This window comes from Dama dama, chromosome 15 (genome assembly GCF_033118175.1).
Source record: "Dama dama isolate Ldn47 chromosome 15, ASM3311817v1, whole genome shotgun sequence".
Taxonomy (NCBI): domain Eukaryota; kingdom Metazoa; phylum Chordata; class Mammalia; order Artiodactyla; family Cervidae; genus Dama; species Dama dama.
In genome coordinates, this window is record NC_083695.1 from 33,258,526 (window position 1) to 33,275,101 (window position 16,576).

Sequence of the window (16,576 nt, forward strand, 5' to 3'; positions counted from 1 at the left end):
TGGCATTGCCTTTCTTTGGGATTGGAATGAAAACTGACCTTTTCCAGTCCTGTGGCCATTGCGGAGTTTTCCAAATTTGCTGGCATTTTGAGTGCAGCACTTTCACACCATCATCTTTTAGGAATTGAAATAGCTCAGCTGGAATTTTGTCACCTCCACTAGTTTTGTTTGTAAGGATTCTTCCTAAGGTCCACTTGACTTAGTACTCCAGGATGTCCGGCTCTAGGTGAGTGAGCACACTATCGTGGTTATCTAGGTCTTTAAGATCGTTTTTTTGTAAGTTCTTCTTAGTGGTATACAGATACTGTTGTCAAAACTTTCTAGTGTGTGCTCCGTCGTGTCTGACTCCTGCGACTGCCAGCCTCCTCTATCCATGGAATTTCCCAGGCTAGAATACTGGAGTGAGTTGCCATTTCCTACCCCATAGGATCTTCTTCACCCAGGGGTCGAACACACGTTTCCTGTGTCTCCTGCATTGTCGGGTGGATTCTTTACCACCAAGCCACCTTGTCAACAGTTTGGGCCTTGCTAATTGTGTTTATTGGCATCTCAGGGTTTTATATATGGGATTTGAAGGCAATTGGAAGTATAGAAGTGGGTATAGCTACTCTGTTTTCCCTATTCCTAGTGTAACCATTTCTGTATTTATCCCTTTTTGTATTTTGAAGTTTTGTGAAAGGGTTCATTTGAGTAAAAAACCTCCTTCTGAGCTTAAAATTTTAAAAATAGCTCTAAGACTGGTATCTTTTTACTGTGTTCACATCCCAGTCTCTCTTCTTTGATCTTCTGTAACCCTTGCTTTCTGTATTGCATACATTTTGTTTGTGGATAACTTGATATTTTTAAATTTTCTCTTTTTTTGTGCATATTCATCCTTGTCCCTCCAAAGCATATAAATGCTTTAAAATAAAGTTTATGCCTGTGCCCTTTGGTTATCTCCCACAGCATCCAACATGTTAGAGATGTGTAGTAGGGAATATTGACTTGTCATCTAGATTATTAAACTCCATGTAATTTGAGACATTTTAATCAGTTTACTTAGCCCTTTGACAGAGTATAATACTAGGGATTTACATGCATCACCTTGTATGAAAAGTACTATGGGTAGTTAGTATATATATCTTCCTTTATCAGATGCCAAAGCAATGAAGTATGAAAGCTTTAGATCATCTCTCTCTGCCTCTCTATTTGGCAGATACAGAAACTGACACCAAGCAACTTTTCTAAGAATCATGCAACTCCATGTAGTTTTGTAATTCTTTAAGGTATAAAACAGTAGCCCTTATGATATTTAAAATTTTTGAACTTACTAGGGCATACATTTGTAAGAATTCTAGAGTTCCACATTTAAAGTAGGAAAATATTCATTGCTTATAAATATTTAGTAACTTATAAATTTTTATTTTTACCTTGTATTTAATGTCTAATTATGGTCACCCTATGTATTTTAAACTCTCATAATTGTACACTTGTGGAAAACAATTTGTTAAGTATGGAAATTTAGCAAAGTTGTTTTTCATATAGCATTTTAATTCATTTATTTAACATTATTATGTAATTCAAAAATTTCACTAAGTGTAATTTAATGAGCTTCTAATCAGAAAAAATTGCATTGTGACAGCTGACAAATGCTAACTTTTTTCTACTGTGATTTCCTTCTAGGTTTGATGAACTTGTAAAAAAATTCAAAGTTGAATATCATGCTGGTGGCTCTACCCAGAATTCAATTAAAGTGGCCCAGGTTGGTTAATTATTTTAAAGGTGGTAAAAGAAATTGGCTCAAAATGATTTGATACTTTTCATCATTGTTCATAATTATTTTAATCTATATTTTTTGCTATAGAATATTTTTGTTGGTTTTAAATATTTATTATTCATATATATTTCTTAATTACTTGTGGAATCCTTTGGTTATTGTTTTATAATGTTTCATGTTATTGATTTGTAGAAATTCTGCATATTTTATAAATAGTATTCCTTTTTTGGAATTGGAAGTATTTTTTATTTGTCATTTATACTTTAATGACTTTTCACGTCTTTGCTCTGCCAAAGTTCTTAGTTTTTTTTTAATATAATTAAACTTTATGGCTTCTGCATTTCTTATAGTACTTAGAGTGAATGTTCTTATGGATACTATAAGTTTTCTTGTAGTATATATAAATACATATATATCTATATATTTGTATATATTTATGTATAAATTTATGCATCTGTGTCTGTATCTGTGTACATCTTCCAGTGGGTAACAGGACGAACTCATTTTGACATATACTCTTTCAAGTTACCAGTGTAACCTAATTTTAAGTGGTAATGTTAGTGTTCTATTTAAAGTTCCAATTATGAAGAACAGGAAGAGCTTTATAAATCTCTGTTCTTACCTCTGCGATTTGTAAACTAGCTCAGAATCCCTGTAACTGCAGTCACAAGTTAACTCTCATGGATTCAGATCATTTTGATTTTTTTTAATTGATTAATGCTTTCCCTTGCAATTTTAATTATGGGCTGAAAAAGTGGAGAATTGTCAAAGATTGAACTTTTATTAAATGTAGACATTTACTGTAATTATCCTGCATACTATCAAAGCTCAAATTTAATCATTTGATCATTTAAAGTATTAAAATATTTTAGGTTGTAAAATACTGTGTTCAGTGGCCTGAGGAGAATGAGATCTTTGTATTTATCAGTGGATTTTGTTTGTTTGTTTGTTTAACATTCCACTAGTCATTTTGTGAGTTCAGGTTAATAGAAAAAAGACAGTTTACTTTTTGTACTTAGGTATTTTTATTAGTCTTTTCAGGCTGCCATATCAACTGTATCTTCATCTTATATTTCCAAGCCTCCAGCAAAAGTTTTCTATTGTTCAAGCCATCTGGTCTATGATATTTTGTTATATCAGGCAGAGCACACTAAGACAGGTTATATACCCAAAAGTATTAAAAGCAGGGTATTGACATATATGTACATGTGTGTTCATGGCAGAATTATTCACAACAGCTAAAAAGTGGAAGCAACCCACATGTCCTTTAGTCAATGAATGGCTAAACAGAATGTGGTGTATACATACAATGGTATATTTTTCAGCCTTACAAAGTAAGGAAATTCTGACACATAGTATAATATGAATGAATCTTGAGTGTATTTAGTATGTGAAATAACTTAGTCACAGGAGTATTAATAATGATGATTCCACCTATATGAGGTACCCAAATTAGTCAAATTCATAGAGATGGTAAGTAGAATGTAGTTTCCAGGGGTTATAGGAAGAGGAAATGAAGAATTATTGCTTACTGGGCATAGAGTTTCAGTTTTACAAGATGAAGAGTTTAGAGGTGAATAGTGTGGTTGTACAGCCATGTGAATATATCTAATGCCATTGCACTGTATGCTTAAAAATGATTAAAAAGATAAATCTTGTATATGTCTGTTTTACCATATTTTAAAAATAAATTGAAAAATAGATCCTAGAAATGCTTCAATAGGGAGTAGTATCAACTTTATTCAAGTTTTAGATTTCATTTGCTTATTTAACAATCACTGAGGCAACATAACAAGAACATAGGCTTGCTCTTGTGGCTATGGGAATCCATTAAACTGGGTTTGAGTTCAAACTTTGTTGCTTTACTGGCTGTGAAACCATGGGCAACTTTTATGGGCCTTTCATTTGTAAATGTGGAGTTTAATGCGTATCTCAAATGAAAGTCATAAGGATTAATGAGATAATGAACATTTAAAAAAATTATACTGCTTTTTAAGGGAAAGTTTGGAAACCACTAGGGTTGCAGGGCTTCTCCCCTTCCCCCCATTTACTTAGTTAACAGACTGTAAACTTACCCATCCATGGACAGAACAACCAGATTTGTGGCTCTCATCCACTTAAAAATACTTTTTCAATCTAGTCTTCAGTTAAGCATGTTATTTGGCTTTTTAGTTCTCCTAATATTTTGAGAGTGCTTTTCGTTTCCATCTGATTGATGATTCAGCTATATATTGCCCAATTATAATTTATTTTTGGGGTAGCCAGAGAGGTTTGAAAAATGTTCCTATAGAAGTACTTTTCTTCAGAAGGGGAATTCTTCAGATTTTCCATGGCAGTTATTAATGGAAATAATTAATTGCTTTATACATAAAGTAAATATTTATTGGCATCTGCTATGTGCTAATCATTGTGCTCGGCAGTAGCTGGTATTGTAAGCAGTGTCTTATAAAGTTTAAGTAAAATTTGATAGAATATTTAGAACCTTAACGTGAACAGTTTATAAGCCTTGCTTGAATCTAATGTGATGAATGAATGAGGTTGAGTTGTAAGCTGTTTAAAAAGTCTAGCTAGAGATGGCCCATCAGGACAGGTTCCAGATTTTGTTTTCTGTTAGTGCATTTGATTGGTTGGTTTTGGGCTTTGGTCTTCATTTCTTATCCATTTGTGTTCTCCTTCGCTTCAGAGAACAACTGGATTGCTCTTCCATTTTCTCTGTTATTCTAGGTGACTGAGAAGCAAATACTGGACAACAAATACCGGTTTAGTGTAACTCTGCTAACCGAAGGTCTGCCAGGTCCTGTGCACTGTAGATCTAAAACAGGGCCAAGCTCTATGATAGGAATTCAGTCATCATTGAAGTACTCATAAACCATTTAATTCTATATATTTTTTGTTAGTACATACCATGTGTAATACATGTTTCCTGTGTGATCTTTTGTAATAGGTGTTTTGAAAATAATTCAGTTCTTCTATAAAGATAAGAAAAATAAAGATAGATGAAATTCATAGATAGTAAACTGATAGCTTTTAAGATTGAGATAAAACTCACAGGTTTTTGTTTTGTATTTTTTTCCCTTCCCCATGCCATGCACCATTTGGGATCTTGGTTCCCAACCAGGGATCAAACCCTTGTCTCCTGCGGTGGAAGCTCAATGTCTTAACCACTGGACTGCCAAGTATAAGTAGTATACAAACAGCTTAAGAAACAGGCAATATTGGTATGATTTGTTAAATATAAATAGCAAGTAAGTTTATAACCTGTAAGACTGCTGAAGATGGAATAAAAAGCTATGCTATAACAAACAAGAGTGTTACTTATAGCTAGAAAGGGATTGAAAAACCACATTATGATCATATAATAGTAGGCTGACAGTTATACCTGCCCTTGAAAGATCACTCAGTGAAACTTACTATGTCCTTATTTCTGGCCTCACAGGTGTATAACTCCGGAAAGGTAAATAGAGCCATGACTACTCAGGTTATTTCCCAAGATTTAGTTTCCTTGTTTTATAATATCTGCCAAGGACTCCCGTCTCTGGGCCCCGTTGCTCAAACTGTGGCTCTGTTCTCCTACCTGTACCATTATCATCAGTCAGATGAGGTTAAAGGCAGATAATGTGTGAACATTCAGGTAGTGTGATGCTTACCCTTGTTTGCACCCTGAGTATTAACTTACTCCAACACTTTCCCTTGCTTCTTGCTGTGTATTTTAGATGGATACATCTATGATTTCAACATCTTAATTTGGTCAGTAGACCCTTTCTGTTCTGTGTCCTCTGGTATAGCTAGCTTATAAAGTATTTGGAGTCTATTAGGGCTTTAAGGTAATTTCACCACACAGCACCAGGTTTAGGTCGATTTCTTCTTGTTCAGTAGGTTAACAACAATAGCTTGCGTGATAGCTATATTCAAGATATGCTGAAACATTGAAAGGGAAAGTTACTTGCAAAAATCATCACTGCTATTAAAGAAGAACTGAAAGTCACATGGAGAGTAAAGGTTAACACTTGACGATGTAGAACTCATTCTTTCAGATCTTTTCTTATCAGCAATCACACTTTGATATAAGTGATGTGACAAATCATGTCAACAGGAAAATGTTCCCATTAGCTCTTAGATAATTTAATTTGTTAAAGCATGTTTTGAAGATTTTAATCAAACTGCAGGCAGCATAAAACAAATTAAGATATCATGATATTGTTGATATCATGCCCAAATATAATTTTTAGGCTTTTCTTATCTGCATATTTGACATACAGTACAGATTTAAATTTTAACAGATTCTGTTCAGTGTAAACTTACTAATGAAAATAAAAAGATTTTATCTTCTAAGTATCCTGCACATGTTGTATACAAAAAAGTGATGTGATTTGCTTACCTGTGAGCTTGGTACTTTCATAGTGGATGTTTAGTCACTTTTCAGTTTTTTTAAATGTACAGATGGCACTTACTGTGATTTTTGACTTTAAAAAAATGGAAGAAGATTGCCTCCTTGAACATGTGCCTAAAAGATGGCTATAATTATTGCTGGACCTAGAAAATATGTCCTGCAGTATAATATTTTAAAGATGTGTTACAAGAAGAATGTCCTTGTCTAATGTACATTGAAGATGAGAATGCAAAGATTACAGTAAAACAAAATTTATATGCTATTTCTTCATAAGTGTTTGATGATTCTTGAAGAGGCCATAAAGAGGCTAAGAAAAACTCATACAATAAACAAATGACTCATTGTTGTGTGATAGGACTGCTTTATATCTCAAGAGGGATAAAAGGTCACTTTGAAAGGGCAGCTAACTTAAATAGGACTTTCTCAATGACTTTACTAAAACTGTAACTTACTTGGAATCCAGCTTGACAGCCCAAACTGCAATGACCCTTCTGTTTTGAAGTGTTTTGAAATAATGTTCATTTTAGGCATGGATAGTATATGTAATGAATCTATAGATGCAAAGGATATTATTGAATAAACATTTGGAATACTAAAACAAGCATTTAGATTCAAGGTAGATAAATATTTTACAGAGCTAGAAACGGATTCTTACACATCTCAATGTCTGTTTTTGCTAGAAAGTAAAATCTAAAGTATTACATGTTCAGATGCTTTTGTTGAAAGAATATTTAGTTTCATGTCGTCATGTTGGATGGACATCATGAATGTGGACTTGATAAGAGCAGAGCTATAAGTCAAAGTGAAATTTACATTTAACTGTACCCAGTTTTATCACACATTAAAGGAGATTTCCTAATGGTTCTAATCAGTTCAGAGAAGTATTATTGGAAACACGAATTTGAAATATTCTTTTGTTTTATGGGACAAAATGGAACAGGTTATTGTTATTTTTTTTTCTAAATTTTGGTAATATCTGTTTAATCCAAGTGTACTTAACTCTTCTTTTAAAAAATCTTACATTTATGTACATTAAGAATATACAGTATGGCCTATCAAAACTTAAATATCTAATAAAGAGTTAAGAAAAGTATACAATTTCAATTAAATACTATGTTGGTTTGCTCTGGTTGCCCTAATAACATCATGGATTGGGCGGCTTAAAAAGAGAATTTAACTTTCTCACAGATCAGGGAAGCTTAGAAGTCTCAGGTCAAGGTGTTGGCTCCTTGGTTTCTTCTGGGTCCTTTCTTCTGTTGCTGCGTTTTCACATATTTGCCCCTCTGTGCATACCCCTTATGTCTCTGTGTGTTTCTATTAATTCTTATAAAAAGACACCAGTCAGATTAGATTAGGGCCTATAATGAATGCCTCATTTTAACTTAATGACCTCTACAAAGTCCCAACCTCCAAATACAGTTGCATTTTGAAATCTTGGTGGTTAGGGCTTCAACATACGAATTTTGGGAAGACAGTTCATGACAAGTACTCATTTGTTATATATCCTTTTTGGTAGTGTACCATTTTGATTCCCATCTTCTTTCCTTCTCTATATTTGTTTTAGTTACTTCCTTGGTGGTTACTTTGGGGAATTACAGTTTCGTTCTAAACTTTTAACAACCTAGTTTAAATAATATCAACTTAGTTTCAATATGAACACTTTGCCCCTTTATATCTCCATCCTCCCTCTTTATATTATTGTCACTGATTATATCTTTATACATTGTGTGCTCATTAACATAGATTTATAGTTACTATTTAATTCATTTACCTTTTAAATCCTATAGGAGGAGTTGCAGACCAAAAGTATAGTAATACTGGTTTTTATATTTGTCTATGTAGTTACCTTCATCGTTGTTTTTTATTTCCTGATATGTTTTTAAATTATTGTTATATGTTATTTCCATGACATCTCACAGAAGAACCTGAACAAACTTTTTGGACAACCCAGTACTATCTGATGTGCCTTCACTTCAGTCTGAACGACTCTTTTCAGCATTTCTTATAGGGCAGGTCTACTATTAGCAGCTTCTTTCCACTTTTCTTTTTATTTGTGAATGTCTTAATTTATCCTTTATTCCTATTTATTTATTCATTTATTTAGTTATTAGTTGCACCATGTGGCTTGAGGGACCTTAGTTCCCTGATCAGGGATTGAAACTGGGCCACAACAGTGAAAGCCTGGAATCATAACCAGTAGGCCCTCAGGGAGCTCACTATCCTTTTCTCTTAAAGGATAGTTTAGCTGTGTGTAGAATTCTTGGTTGACAGTTCATTACTTGAAATATGTTGTATCATTGCCTTCTGGTCTCCGTGGTTTCTGATGAGAAATCAGCTTTTACTATTATTGAGGACCCTTTATTCTTGACAAATTGCTTCTCTCTGCTTTTAAGATTCTTTCTTTTCTTTTGATAGTTTAGTCAAATCTTGGTATGGATCTCTTTTATTGAGCTTCTTTGATGTATAGGTGTGTGTATTTCATCAGTTTGGGATGTTTTTGACCATTATGTCTTCAGATATTTTTTTCTGCTCTTTTCTCTCTTCTATGATTCCTATAATACATAATATCTTGGTATTCTTGATGGTGGTTTTTTTTCTCTAATGCTTCTTAGAGTTTGGAGCTGCCTGTCTCATCAATTGCTCCATAATTATTGTTTTGTCATTATATACATATGTATATATATACATACATATATATGTATATAGCAAATATACATGTATATAAAATACATATATTTATATATATGTAAGTCTCGTTTATTTGTTCCTGGGCTGGAATTTTAAAAAGATGGTCACTGTTTTAAGGCCAATGGTCTATTGATTTCTATTCTTATGCTGGAGCTATTAGTTTTTGTAAACCTTACCTACATATTTATATTGTTTCTTTGCAGTCTTTATTGTATACCAATGTTGTATACTCACTCAACCTTTAGAGCCTCATGACAGCCTATGAGACAAAAAAAATGTGATCTCTGTTTTAATGATAAGATTCTAATTAAATAAGATAGATAAAATGTCATGGTGGGTAACAAAGCAGATCAGCACTAGAACTCAGATGTTCTAACTGGAAACATCTGATTGCTCTCCTTACTGGAGATTTTCCCCTTACTGGAGATTTTTCTCTCCTCCTTAGTGGACTTTAGTTTTGACTTGTTCGTATGTTGCATTTCACATATTGTCTACTTCTTACAGTCTGCTTCAATTTGGGAAGAGTTGGAGGTTGTCAGAGAATCAAGTAGTCATCATTTTAAATACAGCTCTGAGTAAACCAACTCTTTCTTTCACGCTTTTTAGGGACAGCAGTTTTTTTGTTTGGATATCTTTTTGCTTCTTGACAGTTCATATTTTTTGGACTCCCTGAATTTTTCAGAAGCCTGATGACCAGATACATGTGGTAATCCTATATGGTTTTAAGTTATATAAATTCACGGTTTTTAAGCTTCCTGTACATTTAAAAGAATTATTTATTTTTAATTTTTGGTTGCACTGGGTGTTTGTTGCTGCACACAGGCTTTCTCTGGTTGCAGTAAGCAGGGGCTACTCTTCGTTGCAGTGCGAGGGCTTCTCATTGCAATAGCTTCTCTTGTTGTTGGAGCATATGTTCTTGGTTCACGGGCTCCATTCGTTGTGGCTTGCAACTTCAGAAGTTGAGGGCTCTAGAGTGTGGGCTTGGTAGTTGTGGCACATTGGCTTAGTTGCTCTATAGTGTATGGAATCTTCCCAGACTAGGGATCATACCCATGTCCCCTGCATTGGCAGGCAGATTTTTAACCACTCTACCACTAGGGAAGTGCTCTCACAAATTGATTTACTGATTTTTCTAATGTTCCATACTTGTTAAAATTTTGTCATTTTGAATATATTCTGGGTATCTAGTCAAATATTTTAAGTGCCTTCTCAGTCTTTGTTACCTGGACTATAATGTCTTTGGAATCAATTATTTCTTCTTTCATCCCCTGAAATGTTAAGGCTATATGGATTTTTATAATTCTTTATTCAATAATAAAGAGTAATAATTTTATTATTACTTTAATAACTGTCATTTTTCTAAATAAAGTATATTTTTCTTTTTCATTTGAAGCAAAGGTCTTGGGGATCAAATAGTGCTTCTTTCTTTGCTGTAGTTTAAATCATTTATTGATAACTACTAAATTTGTATATGTTCCTTGTCGAATAGCCCTCTCTGCTACATTTTTCTTTAGAAAGTACAATATGTTCCTAATTATAAATTTTCTTCCTTAATCACATATATAAATCCATCAGTGATAGATTTGATTCTCTTCTTCACATAAGTATTAAACATTTTGCTTGATCTTTTCTTGAATTCTTGTATCCTTCTAATTCCTCACATGTTTTTCTGATTATTGACTTTTTAGTCTTAGTATTTCTCATCGTTCTCCCAGTTAGATAAGCCTTTGTATTGAAATTTTAACCAAGGTGTTTTTGTTTTTTTTTAATTTTGAGAGAAATATTTTGTGTCAGTATTTTTATGTTTTATACAGTATGACTATGAGGGGTATGTTTTAGGAAGGGTACAGTTTTCTTCACACAAACATCATTTAATCTATCAGTTTTCAGAATTGTTTTAAAGGTTTCCCAAACTCTTTATATATTGAATACCTGAAAACATTTTTTATAAAGTTTCTAGTTAATGTTGGAATGAATAGAAACATGTTCAACCCAGAATTATAAGCTTGGTATTTTAATATTTTAAGAATCTTGTAACATTTCCAGTTAGGTCATAGCATAATAGAGCACAGCCATGCACAGCCCTTAACACACAGCAGGTTCTCCCGGCATCTTGTTACCAGGCTGTGGTTACCTTGAACTGTTAGTGGTCCTTCTCACCCACTGGTCAGTGCCGCAGTGGTTCCCTCCCCCAAGTGACTAACTGTCACTGAGGGACCATTAGTGGGCCCATTCAACTTTATGACCAACAGAGTGGTGGTCCTCAGTCAGAGAGTAAGGTAAGAGTTTATCCTGGCCTTCTCCCCAGGGCTCTCTAGCTCATCCAACATCAGGTCAGTGAGTGAGCTGGGGCGCCCAGGGAACCGGCTGAAGGCTGTGTCCTGCAGGGCTCCACTACTGGCCGGGCCCAGGCCTTGAGGCGGCAGTGAATGTCTCCCCAGTCTCTGCCTCTGCCACCTAATGGCAGCTGCCATCTGCCTATGTAACAGTTTACAGAACCTGCCTCCGCTGTGTGGGTGGCCTGAGGAGCCTGAGGGCCAGCTGGGTTCTGGGCACCTGGCTCTCCCAGCGATGTCAGCTGGGTTAGGGTTTGGTAACCCTGCCCTGAGGGATCCACCAGCTGAGAGCTGCCTCCCCTTAGCCAGGACCTGACCTCAGAGGGCCAAAGTTGTGCCTTGGGGTCTGGTCCTTTCTTGTCAGAATATAGAACAATGTTTGTTTGGTGAAGATTTATGAGAATGTTACCTGACCATGACCTAATACCAAGAAGCTTAGGACCAACCACTCCTCTTCCTCACTTTTCATATAAAAGGGCTTTGTTGAAAGCTTTCGGGAGTTTGGGTTTTTGGTTTTTTGTTTTATTTTTAAAAATTGCTTATTTATCTTTATTTTTGGCTGCACTACATCTTCATTCCTGCACGTGGGCTTATTCTTGTTGCAGCGTGCAGACTTCTCTTACAGCAACTTCTCGTCGTGGAGCATGGGCTCTAGGTGTGGGTTTCAGTAACTGCAGCTCACAGGCTCTAGAGTGCATGCTGCGTTGCACCGCTGCACGTGGGATCTTTTCGGACTAGGGATTGATCCAGGGTCTCCTGCACTGGGAGGCAGACTCTTAACCACTGGACCACCAGGGAAATCCTGAGTTTGGGTTTTTAAGGTATGAAGCACCCATCTCTTTGCATGGCCCTCAGTAAACCTGCCTTTGTTCTAAACTCTGACATTTAGTATTATTTGGCCTCAGTGTGCGTTGGGCACATGGGCTTGTGTTTTAGTAACAGTAGCATTTAGAAATAAAAATTAATGAAAATCGAGATCCTCATCTTTATTTTTGTAGACTTTTTTTCTTTTAAAAAAACAAGTCTGTGTGGCTTTCCTATATGAATAAATAGTATTCTGATTATTTCATTTTTTTGACCAATTTCACTTGAAAAATCTGTTTAGAGATTAAAAGGCATTTTAGTAGATATATCTCTGGGAATCTGGGAACAGTCTAGACTGCTTAGATCTAAAGAGGAGAAATGACTTTGGAGTGATCAAAGAGAGTTCTCCCTTCTAATGCCTTACACCTGGAGCAGTTGTAGAAACATCAATAGCACAACTATATTTATAAATATCAGAGCAGGATGTGGCAGATGGTGATGCAACACAGAATCTTGTCAAACTTTTATGTCCCTAAAAAGAAGATTTCTTTTAGTGCCTATTTTAATAATTTTAACTTGAATCTTATAAAATAAGGTTGACTCTTTATGTTGTGAATTTCTCCTTGCAATTGAAAAAATTAAGTATGAATTAATATCTTACTTCTTTGGTAATCTTTTTCTTTGTTGAATTAGACTGTGAATGACTGTTGTAGTAAACTAAGGTGAAAAAAGTAGTGTTTTGTTTTCCTAAATGATATTTTTCATGTGTTTGTGACATCCTTCTATGTTGTTAGATTCTTTAATGTAAAGCAAAAACCGATATTTTCTCTTTCTTCCTTATCTCCCCATTCTCTTTTCACTATCCTTCTTTCCATATTTTTTGTCCTTTAAGGCTTACTTTATGACTATGTTCAGGGATTCTTTTCCCACCATTAGTAAAACATGCCTTTGGTTTTGTCTCAGTGGTTCTGGTGTGCTCTGAGGTTGTATCGTATAAATCTGTACCTACATATCATAAAGCATGCACTTTATTAAAAAGAAGTGTACCTTTTACACTTATGAACCTTAATGTGGTGCATTGTCCCCGTGGTATGAAATTAAACAAGGTTACAGTTTGATACTGTGTTTCTCCTGCCTAATAGTAAAGCAACAAGTGCTTCAGTAAGGAAAGCTGGAAATAGCAGGACCTTATTTCATCCGGGGGATAAAATTTTTTGCCTTTATTCTGTTTCCTTTTATTCTATTTTGTAATTACATTTAAATAAGTGTCTTGTTGATTAATTAATTTTTTGAAACCGAAAAATAAAGTCAGGACCTCTTCTGGTGTAGAGGTGAGTGCCTAGACTTTTTTTTAATAAGGAAGGCTTTTTTTTAAAGATCTATTTATTATTTTTGACTGCACTAGATCTTCGTTGCTGTGTGCGGACTTTCTGTAGTTGTAGCAAGTGGGTGTGCAGACTTCTCTCTGTGGTGTCTTCTCTTGTTGCTGAGCATGGGCTCTGGGCACACAGCCTTCAGTTGTGGTGGTGGTAAGACCAAGCAGTGGTTCACTAGTTGTGGGGCAGGGGCGTAGTTGCCATGTAACATGTGAGATCTTTCCGAAGCAGGGGTTAAACCTGTGTCCCCTGCCTTGGCGGGCGGATTCTTAACCATTGGACCACCAGACTTTTTGTTTGATAAGTTGGACAGTGAAGATGGCCTTTGCCAATTAAATGGTATAGTGGTACTGTCAACTGCCATGTTTTTTAAGACAAGCTTTTCTAGAGTATTTCTGTTTTCTTTGATACTTTTGGTGATAAGATATTTTGTAAAAGTGAAAAACAAAATAGTAAATTTTTAGCTTAACATTGCATAGTGGTGGGGGCTTAGTGATATGTTGTGCAGTAAATAAAGCTGGGGAAGTGTAAACTTGGACTAGTTACCTAACCTTTTCAAGTTTCAGTTTCCTTTTCTGTAAAATGGGAATAATCATAGTACTCTTACAGGCTACCATTCTTAGAAGGGAATATCATGACTCTCAGATATAAAATAAACACATGCCAACAATTTTATTTAACTCATTGTTAATTAGTATACAGGTTAGATGTTGCAGTTTATTTTAAGGAGAATTCAGGAGTAAAGATATGTGTTGTCCTTGGAATCAGTCTATAAGTATTATGAAACTGACTATGATGGGGTGACATTTCATTTTTCGTCTCTACTGGGTTGATTTTAATTTTTGATTTTTATAGATAAGAATTATTGCTATACATAATATATAATTATAAACTCCTGAAATAGCTCAAAGGTGATAATATGACATGTACTTCATGTTGCTGCTATTTAGTCGTGTCCTACTCTTTGCAAATCCATGAACTGTAGCCCACCTTGGGATTTGCTTTGTCCATGTGATTTCCCAGGCAAGAACAGTGGAGGGGGTTGCCACTTCCTTCTCCAGGTTATTTTCTCGACCCAGGGATTGAACCCACGTCTCCTGCTTGACAGATGGATTCTTTACCACTGAGCCACCTGCGAAGCCTACACTTAATGTTAGGGAAGAATAATTCTAATCTTTATATTTTCTCCACTTTTATTAGGAAGAGCTGTTGACAAGTTCTCTGGTGGTAAAGAATCCACCTGCCAGCGCAGGGGATGTGAGTTGGATTCCTGGTCTAGGAAGATTCCATACGCGGCTGGTCAGCTAAGCCTGTGCCATAGCTACTGAGCTACTGAGCCACAAGCGAAGCTGCCACAATGAGAAGCCCACACACTGCAAGTAGAGAGTAACCCTTTCTCACTGCAACTGAAGAAGGTCCATTTGTAGCAACGAAGGCCCAGCACAGCCAAAGATAAAGTAAATAAATATTAGAAAAGAATAATTGTTGAATTGATAGCATAATTATTTTCCTTTTTAGCCTGTTACTACAATGTATTATTATAATATTTTTCTTCTGTTATTATTGTGTATTCTTTAAAATGTAAGCATTTTAGGGCAGGTACTTGGTTTTAGTCCTTGCTCTATGTCCTTAGTATCTCCAGCAATCTATGTGACTTAAAAGACTTTCAATGAACAAATTTTGAATGATGGAAGTGATTAAGAGACATAACCCTATATGAGAAAACTTACCTTTCTTTACTGCTCGATTCTCTGGTTTGTATTAATTTTATTTAGGGTTTTATTTATTTTTTTTTTTGGACAGGCTGAAAACATAGCATCTTTACAAGCATAAATATTTATTTTAATCTAATTATTAAATTTTTTCTTTTAGTGTCATGCATTGAAATGTTTTGACTGCAATATAAATAAGGTTTATAATAGTATAATCTTCAGAGGCAAAGATCTGAATTTTAGACCTGGTTTCACTTTCTTATTGAGTGGCCTTCAACTCTTTGAGCATTAGTTTCTTCAGAAGTAAAATGAGATGATAACTCAAAACACCATAACTTTATAGTTTATTAAGAAAATTAAATATAGTAATAGGCATAAATTACCTAGCAAGGTGCCTGATGCATAGTAAGTGATCAGAAAGCTTAGCTTTGGGACTTCCCTGGTGGTCCAGTGGCTATGCAAAGGGCTTGAGTTCAGTCCTTGGTTGGGGAATTAGATCCCATCTGCTCCAACTAGGACCCGGCAAAGCCAAATAAAACCAGTTAAAAAAAAAAAAAAAGCTTAGCTTTTACATAACTGTTTCTGATTTGAACAACTCACAGATGTAATGTGATGGTGATTTATCACATTAATAATAGATATGATAAATTAAATGTGGGACCCTAATGAATACCCTTATCTAAATTGGTATTCAGGATGTCTATAGTCTTTTTGAATACATGATATCATAAGATATTCACCATACCTAATAAAATAATGTCATAATTTTTACTTATGTTAGTGGGCAAATAAGCTAACTTCTGAGAGTTAAATCAAAGGTCTGAATTTTGCTTAACACATTTTGTGCTATGTAAATAAGGAATTTTAAAGCATTTCTAAGACATGCTTATTTAGGGTTCCCCTTTAAGCCTTCAGTTTAGCTGATAATATCCAAAGTTAAGTGTAGGAAAAGAAGTTTTAAAAAATCTTAGTCGAGTATAATTGCAAAGTGTTCTTGTTTCCACTGGAAGAAATTCAGAATATGTAAAAGAAAATTCTTAAGACAGAGTTTTTAATTGTAACAGTACTATATGAATAGGCTTTTGAATATAATAGCTTATTGATAAAATTTTTGAATTTGTAAATGAATCATCTGTTAAAATCTTTAGAGTTCATATTAAATCTTAGGAAATTGGTCTCCATTCTTCATATATCGTCTGTGTATTGTAGTTCACTGTCAACTTTGCAATATATAATAATGAATTGTTAAATTGAGAATCTGTGATAGTACTTTCCAGATTCTGTTTATTTGCCTGATACTCATCTTTACTGTAAGAAAGTGAGCTAAGTGAATTCCCTGACTGTCCAGTTGTTAGGTCTTGGTATGTTCACTTCTGGGGCCTGGGTTCAGTCCTTGATTGGGCAGCTAAGATTCTGCAAGCTGAGTGACACAGCTAAAAAATAAAAAAGAGTGATCTAAACTGTTTGTTTTCTAGGACCTACCCTGAGCATTGCTGCTTTTTAGGTGACCAAAT

The 16,576-nt window shown here is 34.8% G+C and overlaps 1 protein-coding gene across 6 annotated transcripts in view; it reads left to right on the forward strand.

Annotated features, from left to right (window-relative positions):
* ADK (adenosine kinase) overlaps positions 1–16,576 on the forward strand; it is a 553,238-nt gene that overhangs the window by 165,141 nt on the left and 371,521 nt on the right. For all 6 annotated transcript variants that reach the window (XM_061161884.1, XM_061161887.1, XM_061161881.1 and 3 more), the window contains one exon: positions 1,663–1,741. In XM_061161884.1, coding sequence (XP_061017867.1) covers positions 1,663–1,741 — 79 coding nt within the window. The remainder of the gene's footprint in view (positions 1–1,662; positions 1,742–16,576) is intronic.